At 37.0% G+C, this 15853-nt stretch overlaps 1 protein-coding gene across 1 annotated transcript; it reads left to right on the top strand.

The window, feature by feature from the left end:
- Positions 1-8647: 8647 nt before the first annotated feature.
- Positions 8648-12573, top strand: LOC120634699 (protein split ends-like). Its single transcript, XM_039905470.1, has 2 exons — positions 8648-8668; positions 9430-12573. Exons 1-2 carry the CDS (start codon positions 8657-8659, stop codon positions 12571-12573), a joined length of 3156 nt encoding a protein of 1051 aa, XP_039761404.1. The 5' UTR covers positions 8648-8656.
- Positions 12574-15853: the final 3280 nt, after the last annotated feature.

Below are 15853 nucleotides of genomic sequence, written 5' to 3'. Positions count from 1 at the left end.
TATAGAAATAACGGCTTGGTCTCACGTGGACCTTCGTTTGAGTATGTCTGAATAGTTTCGGGACTCTTAATCATGAGCTTGTTCGCGTGACACGACACGGAGTAACCTGAACGTGAGTCCAGCTTTTATTATGTAAAGTTTTCAAGCTGTAGCAATAATAGAAAAAAATGTTGCTACATTTTTGAATCGTTGTAAATAGCAGATTCGAATATCGCGAAAAGGTTTTATTTCAAATTATATTGTAGTGCCGATAAATGTTTTTCTTTGTAATTTTTTAATTTATTTGTAAAACAAGATTTATTACTCCATTGTTTCAGGTTACTGTCACACAGCTCTTATTTTTGTTACGAAAAGTGTTTCGGGTAGGCAGTGCTTTTACGTCAGTAAAAGTGAGCGCGTAAGGCCTCGTAGAACAGTTTTTTTTTATTTGTACTGAACTTATAGAAGAGGCAAAAGTTGCTTGTGTGTGCATTATAATTTAATTATACCTTGTATAATAAAACCGTATACAGATTTCTTTGTCTGTATATATAAATATCGGTTGATTAAATTGGCGAAAGCTTTGGTTAAAATAAATTTAAACCGGTTGATAAATGACAAAGAAAAAAAAAAAATTAAAAATGCATCATTTCGCGGGCATTTTATTTATTTTATGACCCTCCTCATTAGTTAATTTATTTTATTAAATGTCTCGATCCGGATACATTAACGAAGTTTACTAACGTCACTTTTCTATCAAGAAGTGAAGGTAACTTCTAAGCCATTGGGCATTGGCGAATTTCAGTCCCGTTTCTCACAGAGCACACTAAGCTTATTTGTACCGGTTTTTATAACTGACATGTGATATAATCTTTAGAAGACCGCACTTGAGCTTGTAAAGAGGAACCAAACAAAATTTAAATTATTCTCGTTAAGTATTCTCTATGGAATCCATAAAAAGTGAAAAAAAAACACTGGCAAATAAAGAGCAAAATGCATTCTTTTTAAAATACAAATAGTTTGAAGCCTATTGATTTTTAAGCCGTTGGTCTCCAAAGATTTTCATCCAATCATCTTCATCATCATCCAAACCGACTGAAGTCCTGCTGGACATAGGTCTTTTGTAGGGAGTTCTAAAATTCACGGTCCTGGGCCGCTTGTTTCCAGTGGCTCCCAGCGACTCGTTTGATGTCGTCTGTCCACCTCGTTGTTAGTTTGCTGGGTTTACCTGTGCGAGGTCGCCAATCCCTTGGAATCCAAACGTTTATCGTTTCTCCGTGCTATGTGCCCCGCCCATTTCCACTTCAGCTTTGCGACTCGCTGAGCCATATGTCGCCAATGCAAAAATATGTAATTAGTACACCTCATAAATCTCTTAGTTTTTCGTGGTGACATTGTTTTGTTATTTAGTTTCTCTAAACAAATTCATTTGGAAAACATTTAGAGCCATTAAGGCTCATCTCATTTAAGCACATTATACACCGCTCTCTTCGTTCGAGAAGTACACAAGTGTTGCTCAGACTTTGAAAAAGGAAGAGGTTTTTTGGATTTTTTCTTTTTAAATAATTGATTGAGACGGAAATGTTTTCACACTCCATTTATACGAGATATTTCTTTTGAGGGTGAGAAAGGGGGTGTGTTGCCGAGTTGAACATTATACTTTTCATATCGATAGTGAGGAAAATGAATGAAAATTTACAATTTTATGTATTTTTCAAGTCCGCAGATTGATTACGTATCTTGCGACAGACGCTCGTAAATATCGCTGCTGTCAAACGTCGCTTTTGTATATTTATTGTATGGAAAAGGGACCTTTTGCAGAAGGCAAACTAGACAGACAGTAGTAATCGCGAAATGTACGCCTGTCGCATCCTGTCGCGAGATACGTAATCACCCTATCGATAAAGCTTTGGCTGTGGCTATTTACAGCTCTACCGCACCGACGACGTGCCGCCAAGCAATTTAGCGTTCCGGTACCACTTTTGTACCATAATTATATAACTGCCATCCCCCTATAACAACTTTAAGGCTGTATCGTCACTTCACACCATTATAGATTGTCAAGGGGTAGGTAAGTACTTTATTACCAGTAAAGTGGAACCGACAAATAAATAATTTAATAAAATTAATATTATAAACAATTATGAATCAGTGGTTACTTGCTTTGATCGATGTTTATATGAAGGTTGTTTACTTTTACCCATCACTTAAACACCTATTCATAAAGCAAGGAAATCGCTGTCGAAGTTTTTTTTATGTTTTTTTAATTAATGTGAAATGGGAATGTTGTTTTTCTGTAAGCTTGTTTCACTTTCAGTGTGATGAAATTATCATAGAATGAGTATTTGGTTCTAACTTACTTTGGTAAGATATGTTTTTTTATATTACGATTTTTTGTAAATAATAAAGAATAGGTTTTTTGTTCCTTCAGATCAGATTTGTTGTTTTCTTTAATAAATAATTAACGTGTTCATACACCTTTTCATATATTTCCCATTCCCTGATATTCGACATACCGATAACCCGATAGATCGATTTGACTAACCCGCCTGCGTTATTATTATGTTGGTTTGGCTCATAAGCAGTGGCGTGCACTTCATACATGCACAAAAGCACTGCATACCCAAATTATTTTATATGGCTCGTATTGGAGGGATATTTATCCATTTTATGCCATGTACCAGCTTTATGCATACCCTGGTCAAAAAACCAGTGCACGACACTGCTCATAAGTATCGTATCGTAATATCTCACCCGAAAATGGGGGCCTATAAAATCCAAAAATGATTTGGATTGATATTAAATCATGAGGTATGGCGTGAAAATTTCATACATTTTCATTTCATAGGGGTGGAATTTTTATAAGTAAATGGATTTGATTTTACTAATTTAACTGTCTACCTAAATACCAATATTCAAGGAAACAGTTATTTAGACTTATATAATTTAGTATCATTCCTCAAAGAATCAAATTATATAAATATGTTTTTGAATCTTACTGCTCATCTGCATACCCTCTATGCACGCCACTGATCCGTAATTAAGCCTGGACTACGGCCTATAAACGCTTCCCATTCCGATGTGTTAGCACACCCCTGCTCTCGTGTGGGCCAGTAATGGGTTATCAATTTTGAAACGCCAGCTAGAGAAGAATGTATAGAGCTGGTCTGCGTGAGACGCTGCTGGCACCATTGAACGATTTATTAATTTTATGTTTAAACCAAACAAACTACTGAAAAGATAAAGCTAATGGAAACGCGTCAAAAGAGTCAAAACTTCGTCTGCGGTGCCGTGCTCATTTTCGATTAGGTATACACGACGCTCCGATTTGAGCAACATTCGTGTGATTGATTGCACATTAGGCTTAAATCGGCAACGACGTCACGCGTCAGCGGTTCTGGTTCGATCGCTGGTAGGGCAAATTGGAGATTTATAATTTTCAAATTTTCTCGGAGAGAGTTTGGTCGGAGGTTTCGTCTTTGGCTTGTAACCACTCCACCGACAAAGACGTCGCTAAGCATTTAAGCGTTCCGGTACGATGCTAGGTAGTGGATGACAAAAAAATAAATATAAGTAAGTATAAGATTTCTCTAAAGTGCTCAGTGAAATGGCTTTAAAATGTTAGTGAGGGCATAGATACACCTAAAGAAATAGGTAGGTTATTATATTGTGATGATTAGGTAAAGTGTAGGTAACGCAGCCCCCACCGCAAGTTATACTTTAATAGGATAGTTGTAGAACTGTGTCCACGTAATGCGATATCCTTACTTTCATCCCGCTTTCTTCAGTCGGTCACGGTCATTCGGCTGGGCGCACACAGCGAAAGTTCTAAAGAATAGGCACAAGCTGTCAGTTGCCCTTAGAATGTCTAAAAAGGTTCTGTTTTAATTATTTGTACTAACCTACTTTTTTTTAGCACAACCGGTCGTAGTACTTTTGCCGTGATAGCCAGATGTCGATGTCGATGGGTTTGCAGTTTATTTTGATTTGTTCCCACTACGCTGCTTCCCAAGAGGTCACTTCCCATGTCGCTACGCCTAGCTCTTTGCTTTGCCGTTGATGCTAAGACTCGACACGACGCCGCGCGCACTCCTATCTGAGACTCGGCAGTCAATATCGTTGACAGTATTCAGAATATTTTCGCCTCCACGGTAGTTTCTTCACACCGCTTGTCCACGTAGGTCACAAAATATACACTAGAGTTGTCTCTTTCAGAGAGGATATATTTTGTGACTTTATGAAGGAGGTAGTAAAATTATAGGTATGTTTTCTCATTCACACAACAGACAAGCTTGACGTTTTAAAAGTGCTTATAAAGTAGGCCTACATGAAATAAAAGAATTATGAATTTGAATTCACTAGGTATTTACGATAACGCTGCTCCGGTGCGTGAGTCGCAATTGGTACAGGAAGAAATTTAATAAACCGTTATTAGATTTCTTCCTGTACCAGAAGACCTCCCTCCGTAGTTTAGGATTAAGATTGTAAGCCACCGTGAAATACCATAAACGATTAGTTCCTGATATTTCATGATCAGGCAGTGATCGCTTTGAACACAGAATTATTATCATACAGAAACCGTGTAGACGACATATTGATGCATCAAAAACCACTCCACTTTAGAATGGTTTCTCGAACACTCCATACTCCATTTAGCAGTTGTCAGTAATTATTTTTCCTCTAATGTTCTAAGCGTTCACCATCAAATGGAGAAATGAAAATTCCGCGGTTATAAAGTGCGACGCGCGTGGGGCGTTTTCACTGTTTTTGGACACAATGCACTGCATACAATACTGGCTGAATGAAGATTCCGTATGTTCTTAATTCAATGGATTTGAAAGCATTTCTATTTTTAGGGTTGGGAGAGGGCCTTCACGGACAATAAAGTGATGGTATAACCATTCAGAGGTAGGTAACCCTATAAAAAGGGTGTCAAATCTTGACCTTTTGACCGTAGCTCCAAGAAAAACGTAGTTTCACAAAACATTTCCTAATCCGCAAAAGCTGTACCTACTCTCTTAATTCACCGTTCAATATTTTTGATAAGTTACAGTAAATAATTAGCATGTAACTAAATGATTTGAGACTTTTTTGCTTAACCTGTTGTAATTTGCAAGCTGTGTTAATACCGTAAAGTCGCTGGTTAACAAGCATGCAGTACTTACAGAATATCTAGATAGTTGCTGTGTTTTGGTTTGCACAAATTCGCCTAGGCCGAGGGCTCACATCATCATCAACAACCTGTTACTCCACCACGCTGGCTAATTGCGGATTTGTAGACTTTACACGCCATTATAAGATTTTCTGGAGACCTCTCAGGCGAGCAGGTTACCTGACGATGTTTTTCTTTACATTTAAAGCATGTGATATTTAAATGCTTAAATTAAAAAACGCAGAAAAACTTCGAAAAGTCAGAGGTGCATGCTGGGGATTGAACTCAGTCCCCCTGGAAAGGAAACCGAAGCCTTACCCACTAGGCTATATCCACTTTATAGACGCAACGCAATGTGAGAATAGTGCGAAGAAACAGAGCGACCATTGCAACAATAAGTCGTAAGTTAGGAAATGGTCCACACTCTTTCTGGTACCTAATTGTCTAACGTGCGTGCTCGAGCAAATTGTAAGTTTTTAAAAGGGCTATAAGTAAGTACCTTACGTGGTTCTAATCTGAAAATGTCTTGCTTTTTTATAGATTTTGTCGTTATAGTATTCTAAATAATCTATTGTAGGTACAAATTACGAAAATGATTCCAAGGAAGAGATTGTTTTATTTTTCGCCGTCGCGCCCGCCATGGAGCCATGAGCTCTGCTCACTAACCTACATCGGCTGGACAGCTGAACTGTATGATTAATAAACTGTGCTAAAGTAATCTTGTTATTACGAAAACCTATCAAACGAGGATTGTCAATAATAACAAAGAATTTTGTTATGGTTTTTTTGGACACAGACCCATTTTTATGTAATAAATAACTCTACATCCACTGTGAAGGTACATTAAGCGATCATTTACATAAGATGATGCTATTCCAATTTATTTTATAAAAAGAATAAGAACAGCATTTTTTAACTGCACTACTATCTAATTAATTATAAAGTCTTTTGTTAAGTTTGAGCTTAATAAATAACCTACTGTTACATTGAGTTAATACTTTCTCGTTTTAACCTGTATTGGCATTGGTGTTTAGATAACTTAGGTTTTTTTTATAGTTATTATTAACAGGCTAAGCCAGATGGCCACCTAATGCTAAATAATAACAATAATCTATACTTTTAATAAAACTGTAACTGGAAGATTTCTGTACATCTTAATATATATAAATCTCCTGTCACGATGTTTGTCCGCGATGGACTCCTAAACTACTTAACCGATTTTGAATTAAATAAGGTCCAACTTAAGAGATAGGATAGCTTAGATCTTTAATTATAGTCGCAATTTTATTTTATTTCAAATTATTTGTCTATAATTAATTGACAGTCAAATGATTATAGTAGTATATATATATACTACTATAATCATTTAAGGCTTAGCGATACTGAATACTTTAAAAACAAAATCAAACGCAGACGAAGTCGCGGGCAACAGCTAGTTTAATATATTTTAAACATTTTGACAAACAAGCATCCCCCGGATGCTTTATAATAGATACTGAGTCCAAAAAAGAGTTTTATTTAATTTTTGTCTGTCTGTCTGTCGGTCTTTCTGTCCGGGCATCACGTGAAAACTACTGAACGGATTGAAATAAAATTTGGTACAGTGGTAGCTGATATCCCGGGTCAACATATAGGATAATTTTTATTCCGATAAACAATAGGTTTCCTCCGGGAAATGGGATGATTTTTTTTATCAATTTTACTTCATATCTCCGTTACATTCGCACCGACTTTATTAATTCTTTTTTTATTTGACAGTGTATACTACCAAGCATGTATTGTCTAATTTAAATGAAGATCTGATGAATGTTGTCGAAGATCAAGGACATAATTCTTCACAGATAACAGCAAGGCATATGAAACACCTGATATAACCGATTTGGTGCTGACGAAGTTGCGCGGGTCAGCTAGTATATAATAAATAAAGATAAAATAAATAAATATACTACGACAATACAAACATCGCCATCTAGCCCCAAAGTAAGCGTAGCTTGTGGTTATGGGCACTAAGATGACTGATGAATATTTTTATGAATAGGATACATAATTATTTATAATACACCCACTTACACTGAAAAACATTCATGTTCATCACAATCATTTTCCAGTTGTGGGAATCGAACCCACGGCCTTGGCCTCAGAAAGCAGGGTCGCTGCCTACTGCGCCAATTGGCCGTCAAAGATAGAAGATCTTTATTGCACAAATTAAAATTTAAAACAAGAAGTAACAAAAATATATATAACATGCGCAAAGGCGGTCTTATTGCTTTGAGAGATCTCCTCCAGGCAACCCTTTATGGTAGAATTAAATGTTACACCTCTGTAACTATATTTTGAACAGCTTTATGTGCATTGCATTTTACTATGTAGATAAGAGCAGATAAAAAGAAGGGTTTTCGGTTGCCTTTGTATGTTTCATGATTTTTATCATTCTTTAACTATTATCATCATAATAATAGTCAACCAAATACCCGCTCACTACGATATAAGGTATTTTTGAGTAATTATCATTCTTATATAGTAACTTATTTATTTATTTATTTATCTTTACAAATATTGTTTTTTATATATTATTTGTATATATTTAAGTAATGAAATATTTATTTTATGGGTAAGTATATGTATTTATGCACCACCTAACTATTTTCTATAACTGTTTTTTATCTTCGCTATTGGTTGCCTGGAAGAAATCGCTATGAAGCGATAAGGCCGCCAAATTGTATACGTTGTTTTGTTATTATACTTTTCTTATTTTTTCTATGAACTTTTTGTGGTGTGCAATAAAAGTATATTCATTCATAAGGTTCGGGTCTCCTCTCAGAATTAGATGGGCTAAAGCCATATTTCACCACTCTGGCCATGTGTGAATTGGTAGATTTAGAGCATTCCGAATTCGCGATCAAACCTCCAAGTCTCAGGATTTGTGGTTTTTTGGCGATGTTTTGCCTTTATCCATAAAGGAAGTGATATCAAATTTGCTTCAATTAAAAAACGCACATAATTCTGAAAAGTTAGAAGTGTGTGCTGAGGATATTACTCGGTCTCCCCAAAAGATTATGTTGTCCACTGTCTAGTGTCAGTTCATCTTATCAAACGATAGAGGTCCACGGCTGGACATACTTATGTCTTTTGTAGAGAGTTCCAAATTCCAAGGTTTCGTGCCGCTTGCGTCCAACAGACACCCGCGACGCGCTTGATGTCGTCCGTCCACCTCGTTGGTGGTATACAAATGTATTAACAAAACATGATGCTGTTACGACCGTTTGAAAAAACAAACAAAATCTAGAGCTTGAATCGGTTCCTACAAATCATTTAGCGTTACGACTAGACCGACCTATTGTCCATTTGTATACCTTCCGTTCAAATTCGGTAGTTCTCTTTGTACGAAGTTCATTTACAGATCAGTCATCTAGTATCGATGATATAACGCGGGAAAAGTCGACCGCCGCTTGAACGTTATAAGCGCGGGGAGAGACCGCGCCGGCCCAGTGCCGCTCCCACCAGCCGTAGACGAAGTCACCCACGATGGGGAGAAAGGTAAATTAATTTAATTAGATTTATATTATTGTTGATAAAGCAGCCCGCCTACCTGCATTGGAGCAGCGTGGAGGATTCTAGCTCCTAATCCTTAATATGTTAAGGGTGACGACGGTTAGCATGTTTGACTACGGATCACAAGGTTTTTGATTCGATACATAGTTAAGGAATTGGCGTGGCTCGATGAGCACGCTAACCTTCGGAACCGGTAGTATTACTATGAGATATCATATATTGCACTATCTTTTAAAAGAAAATATATAGTTATAATTGTCGGAACACGCAGATGGGAAGTGAAAAGGTTGGTAAGTGGAAAACCATCGCCTATAAACAGAGCTACACTTCGCAAGGCATGTCAGAAAACGTTCTGCAACGGGCAACCTGTGTCCATCAGCGTTGGTAAACCTCGTGTGCCTGTTACAACGGCACACACGCTGTTCAGAGCGCAACGCAGCGAGCTGTCACAAAAAGCTCTGCTACTACTGAAAACTAATAATATTTATTAGAAATTCAAAAATATTCTTGCTTAACCTAACCTCACAAGTTTTGCAAACCAAAATAGTGTTTTTTTGTTTTAGATAAACTTAAGTACTTAGTGAATTCGTGTATCTACTTTAACTGTGACGATCCGGGATGTTTTTAATGACTTATCTTGAAGGAATTCCAAGCAGATGTACACGGAGGTGTGTTTTCCCTAGTTCATTTAGGCTGAAGGGTAAATTTTCCAGCGTACCAAATTAATGTTTCTTTTTCTTTTCCAGGTATTAATAGCAGTGTTGTGCTGCGTGGCGTTTAGTGAGATCTCAGCAAAAGCCGTTAAAGCAGCTAACAGTGTTGGACTTATAGATAATGTCAGTGCCGAAAGTGTGCCCCAACAGTATCGCAATGTGTACTCGTACGCCAGTGCTAACCCGTACGCGGCCTATTCCTTCCACGTCCCGCAGTTCGTTGCGCCGAATTTCAACCAAATTGTTCCCTTGAATCAAGAGAGAATACTGGCGCAGAGCACAAACAATTACTTGAGGGATTCCTATGGACAACGACTCGTGGAGGCGCCGCAAGCGTACGCGTACAAGGCTGCATTGCCTCAACAATTCGTGCCACTGCAGAAGCTGCCGGCACATCTTAGCCAGCCCTTTGTAGCGGCTGCCCCGAACGCTCAATATGGACAAGCGACCCACTTCTTCGGAACAACACCATTCAGATTAGCTAATTTGCAAGCCATTTCAAATCATCAAGCAAACCCATTCGGTGCCCAACAACCGTTAGTATACGCCCAGAATGTAAGGACTCTAGTTGCGGCACCAGCGTCGAAACCTCAGGCTAATGGACAACCCGTCGCTCAGCAGCAATCTACAAGCAACAACAATGTATACGCTAACATTCTCAAGGCCGGTCAATATAATCAATTTTGGAAGGAACCGAATCCCCAAATAATACAAGGGGATCCTAAAATTTCAGCTAGTGACCATCAAGAAAATCAACAAAGTTTACCTCTGGTACATGCACCTAAACAAACTACGATTACTTCTTTTACTAATGGCAAGAAAACGGTCGTAAATTTGATCACTAAACCACCAGTGCCTCTTCTTGATTTGACATTGCTAGAACCGTTGACTTTTGACAATCCATTAGTGCCACAAGTGCAACACTTTTTGCCAAAAATACATTCAGTTACTTATAAAAAATTGCCAGAATTAAATCAGAAAAAAGTTGTTACTATAAAAAGGAAGACGACAAAAAAGATCAAGAAACAAAAAAAACCCAAGATCGCTCAAGACGAGATCGAAGTTAACCATACTCCCACTATAAGTGATGTCAAACCTGAAATTTCCTATGAGATTAATTCTCCAAATTACAAAGAGACGTACACAGAGAAAAAACTGACTTACAATAAGGAAACCCAGTCGAAACCAGTTCATGTAAGCTATGAGAAGAAAACTGAGATGAAGCCGGTGACTTATTCTTATGGGAAACACACACAAAAGGAGCCAGTGCATTATAACTACGTGCATAACTCAAACGAGCCTGCTAAACTTAAACAAGCGTATCTTGAGGATAATAAAGAGAAAACGAAACACCTTATTTACCACTTTTCGCCTGAGGAGCAAAGTGATGTACAGAACGAGGAAAATAATTCTGAGTCCCCTATAGAGTCCGTAGAAATTTATGAAGATGACCCAAATGAAAGTGACTCTGAAGAAGGACGTTTGCAACAACAACAACACGAACATCAGCAAGTACATCAGCACCAACAACATCAGCAACAACAGCAGCATCAACAACATCAACACCAACAACATCACGAACCTCAACACCAGCAACACCACGAACCCCAACACCAACAACATCACGAACCTCAACACCAACAATATCATGAAAACCAAGCACAAAACCATCACCATCAACACCATCAACCACAACAACAACACAAACAACACCACCTAGATTACAATAAAAATCACGGTTCACATCATGGTCCACAGCACGAGAAACCACAGCATCAACAATACCACCCAGAATACAAACAACAACACGACGAACGCCAACACCATGAACCACTACAACGCCAACACCACGAACCACAACAACGCGAACATCACGAACCACAGCAGAACCAATATCAACAACATAAGAAACATGATCAAAAACAAAAAATACATGATAATGCAAAGCACGAGTTAGCAGAAGAGGCTTACAATCAACCCGACCAAAACTATAGAGAAGAACCTGAACCTGAACATAGAGAAGTAGCTTACTATGAGAATTCAAAGGAAAATGTTGAACCTGAGCACAGACAGGATGCATACTACGAAAATCCCAAAAATGCTTATGTAGAGGCACAGGAAGAATCTCCAGAACCCATTATACATAAGTCGTCACCTCAACAGGAAGAAAAGCAGTATGAAGCTATAGTTCCCGAGTATGAAGAAGATATAACAATACTACCAACGCATAAACCTCATGCTCCCATACGAGGCTCAAACAATAAACATAGGTCACACCCAGAACCTCAGAGTGAAGAAGTGCGTTATGATTATCCTAAATCGTATTATTCTTCTCCCGTGTCTCAAGAAAAATCTAATCGTATAATAATTAAGGACGATCACCCGAAACCCCCTCAAGAAATATACAAACCTAACGACGAGCTCATAGAAGCGATGGTGAAGAAGCAGGAAGAAAGTGAGGATGATTTCGAGCAGGCATATAAAGATGCAGCTTATGGGTTCCCTGCATATGAGTCGTCCGTTAGAAACACTGACAAAGAGAAAGAGATTTACAACCCAGCGAACTATGGTGTTGCCCGATTCCATAATGATTTTGACGGAGAAAAAAGTCAATTACGACAATACGAGGCCGAAGGCGACGAATATCCAACACAAATGCGCTCAAACTACAAAGACACCAGAGACAAAACAAATGAAAATTACTATACAGACTATGCAGATAGCGGACCCCAGAGCCTAATCGATAGAAAGAAGCAAAAGGAACAATATTACGACAGTTATAACGAGCACAAACCGCAGAAATATTATGCCAAAGACGATTCAGATAACCAGCAAAGCGCGAAATTCACTGTAGGCTCTTCTTTTAGCTATCCTGGAGCTCCACAAAAACAGTATGCGAAATTTACAAGCAGGATTACTCCCTTAGACGAGTATAACTATGGCAAGGAAAAACCAAGCGATAGTTCCGCTTTTGGAACAGGGACTTACTCTAAAACACAATTTTTGGAGCCGCATTATCAATACGGGTTCGAGCCCATAAGGGTGTCTCGGTTATTGGATCGTGAATTAGCCGCTATGGCAAGCGACCATAGTCCCGAAACCATTAAAAAAATGTACAAAGAAAACTATTTTATAGAAAAATCTAGTACTTCAAAAGGCGAAAAATTAACAAGCTGATAGAATGTATAATTTATTTATTGTTTTACTTTAATTTAATTGTAATTATAAGTGTTGTCCGTTGTAAGTAGGTACCTAAGGCACAGTGTGAAAAGCTCATAAAAATATAAAATTATAAAAAATATTTACGTTTTTTTAATCTACAAAATAGGCATTATTATTGTTTTATCAATCTACCACAACATTTTATGCAATACAACTTTCTCTGTCAATGTGTTACGTGATAGTAATAGTTTCTTATACCTAAAATAAGTAAAAAAAATCGTGAACTCTTAACGAAGTCAGACACCGTAGTAAAGTAAATAAAAACAGTTGATTCCAATTTAGCGTGGCATTGTGAAAACCTAAGCAACTCTGAAGAAATTTAATCACAAAAACAGATGATAAATATTTAAAGAAAATCTAAACAAAAACTTAGCTATTTAAATAAGTTCAATAATATAGATAATTTATTAGTTGAAATCGTTGCATTTTAACTTGGTTTTACTAATTGAGAATTGCGCAGAAGCATTTGGCAATTTTGTACTTTTTATGACCCGGCTGTAACAAAATAACTAAGCAATGTTGTTGATATTAGTTCCAACTACTCGTTTATATGTACTTACTGTGCTGTGGTATCCGACATCCTTATCAGGCTAACTAAAGCTGGGTACAGGTCTCTTTCTAGAGAGAGAAAGAGAGTTAAGGCCCGCTGCTCCAATGTTGGTTTACGTATCGCACTGTATTTATAAAGTTATTGATTAGACGTAGGTATTTTTTTTTGAAGTTGGTAAAACTTCTTTAGGCGCGACTAGGGAGTAGCTGAGAGTTTTTTTCTGACGGAAGAAACGCTTACTATAGTCTGTGTAGTTTCCGCTATTTAAAATTAATAATTTGGATTTGTCGTAAGTATATGTCATATACTCCACGCTTCTTGACTCATACGCCAGCTAGTGGCAAATATCATAATCAATTAGGATTATTTATTTCCAATATTTTCAAACGGATCAATTGTGAATAGCAAAGTGAATATAAATTCAACGTACACGGTTTCTGAATGTTCATAATTCTGTGAATACTACTTATTCATCCTATCCTATAATATATCCTATATCCTATAGGTACATATCCAATTGGATATGTTTCAGCTATTAAAAATGTAGACGCTTTTTGAAAAGTTTGAAATCAATGAAAGATGGTTACTTTTGTTAAAAAATATAGTGAACGCAATAGACTTCGAACATCATCGTTTAATTTTTCTTTTTTCTTCGTTTCAATTGATTTTAAAACGACTACTGATTTATAATGATGGCCATGCCGAAGTTTCTGGTTGGTTTTTCTAACCGTGCTTGATTCATGTTAACTAGGAAGGTACCTTCCTATCGCGGTTTCAATAAAACCATTAACATTTGTATTATTTATTCAGTCGGTATGTCCGTTTATTCGTTCATTTGCCAAGGCTCATATTATGAGCAACACCTGTGACATTTATTGAACTAGGTATATAAGTGTTAACTGCTTCCTGAAGCCCCCTTCTTCAAACCCATTTTTTTTTAATCTTCTAAATTTAATCCTATACAAACTAACAGTGGGCTTTATGAAAAAAGGTAACATATTTGTCCCTAGCGACTTCGTCATAAGTCAACCATATGCTGTCGCGTCTTTTAGAACTTTTAAAACGGAAAAACTTTGTCATACACGATTTTATCGAAACTTTAACCGCATACGCAGCGCACACAGCGGAAGCTCTGCAAAGAAATAAAAAACCGTTTTTCTTAGCATCTATTGGTCTTAGCGTGATTATATATAGCCTTACCTTATTCGATAAATATCCAATATAAATATAAATATCCAACGCTGAAATAATTTTTAAAAAGGAACCAGTAGTCAGTCAAATGGATCCTCATGTTCAAGATAAATAAGTATACAATTTGTACGATCTTTTAGTAGTAGCAAGCATAGTACCTTTCTGTGACAGAGCTCGTCCGCGGAAGGACTACTAGCGCCATGCTTATCTCTGTCAGCACTGCGGAGTGCCAAGCAGCATTACTGTGTTACAGTTGGAATAACAGGTAGGTACGTGTAACTTAACACCGAGATTGATGGACACAGGGCGGTTCAATAAAACACAATACGTTCACTTAAGAAAACGAATACGAATTTTATTATTTCCATAAATACTGAAAGGCAAAATCAGGATTGCACGAAGTGCGATCCAAAATTGATTAAAAATTACATTAATAACATACGCAATGATACTGTTCATTAATTTGACTAGTAAAATACATATAAATATCTACACTAAACACAATATGCTTACGTTTTCTTTCTAGAGAGACATTGGTGTTTATTTGGTGGGTCTATTGCGAGCTTGTGAATGCCACGCCAACAACTCACTTCTATGTCATACTTTACATGTCATATACGCATCAAAAGTGCCATCTATGTGCCTTTTTGAATAAAGAAATATTTGACTATGACACGTTCCGACTATCACCACTCTTTTCAAAACGGAAAAATCGGAACATACGGTAGGTACGTAGTTTAAAGCGGGCGTTGCTACCGTTGATTTAAGAAACATTTTTTTTATTATATTATTTATATGGACTCCTCATTTGTACACACAGTACATAGTAAGACATAGAGAGAATCACAAAGAGTAGAATACAAAAGGCGGCGTTATCGCTTAGAAGGAATCTCTGCCAGAGAACCTTATAATTAGGACAACATGCGCAAGATCAAATAGGCAAATCTACATTCAAAGAACTACATACGAATATATAAACAAAAATTACGCAAATAAAAAAATAATAAAGTAATATATATTAGCGAACAGAGGATTGGCAAATAAGTATATATATTACTATTAGGAACTATGGTGAAAGATAGTGACCTCGGCTTTCATTCTAGATTACGATTGACCTGCGATTATATGTGTGTTTTGTTATTTTGGAACTTTGAAGAGAAGATTAAAGTCTTACAGGAGTCATCAGGTATTCTAATTCCAAAAAAACGAACCCTAGCACGTTATACTTTAACATTGTTGACGCTCTGGTTACAGAATTATAATCCTTATTTGAGTAAAGTCAAGGTAAGTCATAAAACTTAAAAAATAAATAAGAAATGCCGAGTCATGCGATGGTAGTAAGCCCCTGTAACTATGTAATAATGTATTGGATTGTTTATGTAAACTCAGTGATTGCGTACTCCAGAATTAGCAATATTAGATGCGTACATACTACACTGATACATATATTTAAGTAAACTAAGTTATACTCTTAAGCTACCTTAAACCCATACC

Source organism: Pararge aegeria, chromosome 2, assembly GCF_905163445.1.
Source record: "Pararge aegeria chromosome 2, ilParAegt1.1, whole genome shotgun sequence".
NCBI classification, from domain to species: Eukaryota; Metazoa; Arthropoda; class Insecta; order Lepidoptera; family Nymphalidae; genus Pararge; species Pararge aegeria.
This window is presented reverse-complemented; position numbering and strand designations above follow the sequence as displayed.